Here is a 5,439-nt window from a genome sequence, read left to right as displayed (position 1 = left end):
TCCTGCGTTTTTAACATACAGCACAATCACTTCAGAATTCATTTCACACCATTGGATTCAAATCAAATAAATAATAAAAACATATTCTACAATGTATAACTATAGTTTTGAACAACAATAAACAAACCTCAACGCAGTGTAGTTTAACTTTTTTATTTTTGTAGGCATTGGAGTAGTTTCATTATTTTTGTTGCTACTGCAAATTATCATCCCTTCATTGCAGACCACATAACTTAGATGTTTATGCTGTAGTTATTGCAATTAGTCAATTAAAATGGCGCCAAATAAAAAAAAGATAGGATTTTTTTGCACATAAATCTATTTCATATATTGTCGTGTCACTTTAATGAAATTAGTATATGCAATGAGTGCTTCGTATTTTTTTCGTATTTAAAACTTAAACTAAATAATTAAAAGGTCAGAGTATTAATTACACTGACATTTCATTACCAACCGTCATTTGAAACGGTAATTTTTTTTTAAAGTTTAATATTTATGTCATGTCCTTCGACTTCTTCACTTTCCATTGTCCAATCATTCTGCACTGCATTTCTCAAATCTATTCCAATGGCTTCATCTTCCCGGAATGCTATGATGTACTGCCATCCATTTTGGGTTTCAATCTTTAATCCAACTAAGGTAAGTTTTTTAATTTTTTTGGTTTAAAGTTAGTACCATCTGTTTTCAACCATTGATATGAGAAAGCAAATGCAAAACTTCAGTATATGTTCGATTTATGCATAGGAGCAATTATAATATGCATTCTGTGGACATAATATTACAAACTGGAACCCATTCTTTAGATTGTTTTTTTCCTATTTTATTATTTGCACAAATAAAATCACAGAGCGTAGTACATCCATAATTTTTCATTCCTCTACTTCATACATATTGCAGGAATACATTCAATTTGACCCTGGTTTCGTTGTTTACTGGTCAAAGGAAGTTAGACACAATCTAAACTACTTAGTGGACCCAAGAGGAAATAAGATAGTTATCCGCATAGGTCAAACTTCAGTGCCTGAAAACTTCTTTTGTGGAGGTTATGAAATAGCAAGTTTTTACAAGTTCAAAGAAAACTATTTTGTTGCAATAAAATACTTAGGAAACAGAGTATTTGACTTAAGGATTTTTGACACTGACATGACTGAAATCCAATACCCTGCCCCAAAAAATCCGACACATGTCCACCCAGAAATCCCATTGCCCAGATTCTTCAACTGTTTCAATGTCAAATTATCCATACAACAGGTAACATTATCGATACATATAATTCATATGTAACTGGTTTATAATTATTTCAGTATAAACATAAAGATAATTTATTTATGGTACAGGAATCTATAACCCTTGCTGATGCATTCTCACGGTTTTGGGGTCCAACATTTGCGTCTGATAACTTTGAGATGATTGACCCAGTAGGAAACATCCATCAAATTATCATTTCAAGAGGATTCTTGCATATGCGTTTTATTACAAAGGGAATTCCACAGTTTATTAAATACTATGATATAAAAAATGATCATGTACTGAGGCTAACTTACATGGGAGATAACAAATTCATAGTAAGGATATTTGATTTGGCTGGTGATGAAATCACTTACATCACCAAATCAACTGATGAATGTAGTACTACAATGGAAAGCAACGATGAAAATCCATTTTACTTTTCAACAGAAAAAACATTGACTGAATACGATATCCGCTCATCATCACTGGTAAGTTTCATTCCTTCTGAAATGTATATGTTACATGAATTTAGAGAATTACTTAACATATTGTGAATTTCTTTTACAGTACTTGGATGCACAATTTGCTGATGTAGCCTTGGTAAAGAGTCAAAAAATCTATAACCTCAGCAATGAAAATGGTGATTTATGGGAATGTAATATCAGATGGAGTAACAGATCGGGTATGGGATGCTACATCACTCAAGGATGGAACCAGTTCTGCATTGATAATGGAGTTGAAGCTGGAAACAAAGTGATGTTTGGAGTTGACAAAAACCGTTCAAGGACAATTCATGTTTTAATCACTTAATGTAACTACGAATATTTATGACTTAAGTTTGATAATAGTTTACGGGCTTTTTTTTATTTGCTTTTTGCAAGACTATATGTTTCTGTATGTATGCAGATCTACTTAATCTAATTTCCTTTATTATCAATCATGTATATCCTTTGTTTGAATATTGGTAGCTATAATTTTATCAATCGCTCATTATATAATAATAAAAGATGGTTCATTCATATATTCGAGAATGAGTCTAACATCAAACAAAACACACAAAATATGAAGGACAATGTAATTGAACCCAACTTACAGAATATATATGGCTAAAAAAGTGCTTAACCATAACTGTTCCAAAGCACCCAAAATTATATACATCAAACATTACAAATCAGAACAACTTAATTTAAGTTTTCTCCTTCTTAATAAGCTTCTTCATCTTAGTGCTGGATAGTTGAGCAGAATCGATGTCCTGAGAAGATTCATTCCAATTTTCATTACATGGCAATAACCTCTTTCCTGGAGTTCCAATTACAACATAATCCGACTCATTATCACCAGTTGCGCTCAAACTCATCTACAAAATTAAGAATAGAAAATTGATCATGTCAAAATACTCTATGGTTTTAATTATGATTAAAGATAATGGAATAAGAATATACTATATCAGTATCAATGTCTGCAGCCAAATTACAAATAGCTTTCCCACGTAATTCTGAAACCTACAAAACAAATAAAACCACATATCAATTTCTGTAATATATACTTAAAAATTGTGATTCAGAATAACAAAAAATCAAAACTGCATCTTAATATACTTACCATAACACTGGAACTCTCAGAAACCAAATCCATACTGCGTTTATCAGTACCATCACCAATCTACATATACAAATAAAATAAAATTATTTTACATTTATATGTATTTTCATATGGAAAGAAATACATAAATCATTTCAAAATAATATTTACTTGAAGTGGAGGAATAAGACTTTTAACATGTGCCACTATTTCTGAAACATTTGAAACTTTAATGACAGATGCACACTTAGTTCTTGGTTGCGTTCGAACTTTAAAAGCAAAGGTACAGCCTAGCATTACATCCAATGCATCAGGAAAGCAAAGGGGATCATCTTCACCAGCCTATTGTAATTAACAACAATGCAAATATAAACAACACTGAAAGCAGAAAATATAAACGATGAAAGTATAAAATTATAGACCTCAATCATTTGTTTCTGCAAATCAGCAGCAGACAACCCAATAATGTTGCTACATTCTTGGTCCCATACAACAAAGTTAGCATAATTGTTTGAATCATCACAGACCTGGACCTGGAGCCTATACCTGCAAAGTACAGAAAAATTGCAATTAACAACTAACATACATCACAAAATGAAAAATACAATAAAACAATATACTAACTTGAAAACAGGTAATGTATTATCTCTATCACAATAAGTGCACTTGAAAGAAACTGCTTCATAAGTCCTTTTGTTACAATTGTTGCAAACCAAATAATACCACCCTTCATTATCTAAGTTAAACTTAACAGTCGTTGCAACAGTCACACATACAACTTCCTATATCAAAAGAAAAAATTTAAGTTAAAATACAATAAAAAAAACAAATGAAATAAAGTATTTCACAACACTTGCTTTCATACCTTCTTCATTAATGGGATTTCAGACAAACTTTTTACTAAACATTTATATACAAAACGTTCAGCATCAGTATATTGGGAAGACTAAGTCAATTGACTTGCACACTGACTCAATATTAATTCATCTGGATCAATTCTGCAAGTCAAATAAAACATACAAAATCAACTATAGTTTTTTGATAGTATGTAAAATAACTCCACTACCAGACAAATAATTAAGATGGCTTAATATTCGGATAACTTACTCCTTCATTCGTTTCTTAAAATCAACTATTTGAGGAAAATCACTTTCCATTATCAACTTTGTACCATTCCACGTATTAGAAACAGAAACTGGCCATTCACCTACATATGAAAACCAATGTTAGAAAAAATCAAAATCACAATCAACGAAGAAGAGATTTCATAAAGATTTATACCTGCAGCTGGTTTGATTTTTGCTTGAGTAATGACAACCACAAGCTTTTCCGAATTAGCTACGTCATTGTACCTCTGTATAAACTTCTTGCAATATTCATCCCACAATGTACAACAAATAGCAGCACCACTGCAAAAATACAAATTTTTCAGTTCAAATAAATCAAAATATTAACATAATAATACAGTACAATTATATTAATTTACCTGAGATCCACCAAAGTAAACACCACGTTTTTTGACTCTACACTTTTAAACTGAGGCTTAATTCTCACATTCTCAACGACACCAATCAAGTCTCAATGACATAATATATAAAATATGATTAGTATGAAAATCATACGAAATTTTTCTAAATAAAAATAAAACAGTTATTATATTTGTCATACCTATAAGCAAGTCAGGAATAAAATTGCCACTAACAATATCTTTTATACTTTTAAAGTTGTAAGCTTTCATTGGAAGTTTAGCAATAGCTTGCAACTTCACGGATGTAGCACCAATAAACAGTAACTTGTAAGGATGCTCACATACCCTATACTGCCCTTCATTTTTCAGTATCTTGAAATTGTGCATGATATATGTTTCTCCCTCAATCAACTTGCTATCCCATAAATCAAACTCTTCCCTGCGAACAATGCAATGTATTTTGTCCGCCTACAATAAAAAATCAACAGAACAAATTAAAATACATAAGACATCCAAAAACTAACTCAAATGTTTAATGAAGAAATACTTACATTTTCATCCATCAGAATCATCTCCAATTGAAGAGTAGAATCACGGGACTGAACATACCAATGATCAACAACTCTAACTCCCAACTTCAGAGTTTCCCTCTTACCATCAATATCTTTAATCATATCCAACTTCTTCGCCATTGCACTTCCTAAAAACACCATAAAATCAGTCAAACTTCATGATGTAGCCTACGTAAAAACCAACCATTAACTACATATTAAAAATATGAAAATACAAAAAACCAAAACGGAAAATTTAAACAGTAAATAAATTGGAAATTCAAGAACAAAAATATAAACTGGAGTAAATAAACTAACATCAGAAAAATAAAACTAAATAAAAAACAACAAAGAACTATAGAAACGATTAACGACAGAATAAAATTATCAAACTAATTAAAACCAAAACGAAAACAATGACCGGAAAAAAAACAATCTTAACACAGAGCACAGAAAATATAAACTTCTTTCCAAATATCATTCCATGATGAACATAAACACAGAAAAACAACAATCCAAACACAAAAAAATAAACTGGAAAAAAAGTGAAACAAAAAAACACAATTTGAACAGAACACAAAAAACTTCTTCGATATTTATCACGTAAAG

At 30.7% G+C, this 5,439-nt stretch overlaps 1 protein-coding gene and 1 long non-coding RNA gene across 2 annotated transcripts; both read right to left on the bottom strand.

Moving 5' to 3' along the window:
* Nucleotides 1-3,918: 3,918 nt before the first annotated feature.
* Nucleotides 3,919-4,416, bottom strand: LOC114163466 (uncharacterized). The gene is made up of 3 exons (XR_014984578.1): nt 4,298-4,416; nt 4,093-4,220; nt 3,919-4,018 (listed from the first exon to the last, which is right to left on the bottom strand). It is a non-coding gene; the product is annotated as an uncharacterized LOC114163466 (long non-coding RNA).
* Nucleotides 4,417-4,477: 61 nt separating this feature from the next.
* LOC146883572 (uncharacterized) lies at nt 4,478-4,984 on the bottom strand (the record flags this gene model as incomplete). Its single annotated transcript, XM_085666624.1, has 2 exons — nt 4,831-4,984; nt 4,478-4,747 (listed from the first exon to the last, which is right to left on the bottom strand). Coding segments are annotated over exons 1-2 (411 nt in total), but the record flags the coding sequence as incomplete, so codon positions are not given.
* Between the last annotated feature and the right edge of the window lie 455 nt (nt 4,985-5,439).

Source organism: Vigna unguiculata, chromosome 9 (genome assembly GCF_037176805.1).
Source record: "Vigna unguiculata cultivar grain cowpea cultivar isolate G323 ecotype 2 chromosome 9, ASM3717680v1, whole genome shotgun sequence".
Taxonomy (NCBI): Eukaryota; Viridiplantae; Streptophyta; class Magnoliopsida; order Fabales; family Fabaceae; genus Vigna; species Vigna unguiculata.
Note: the sequence above shows the minus strand (reverse complement) of the source record. Positions and strands in the feature narration are given on the sequence as shown.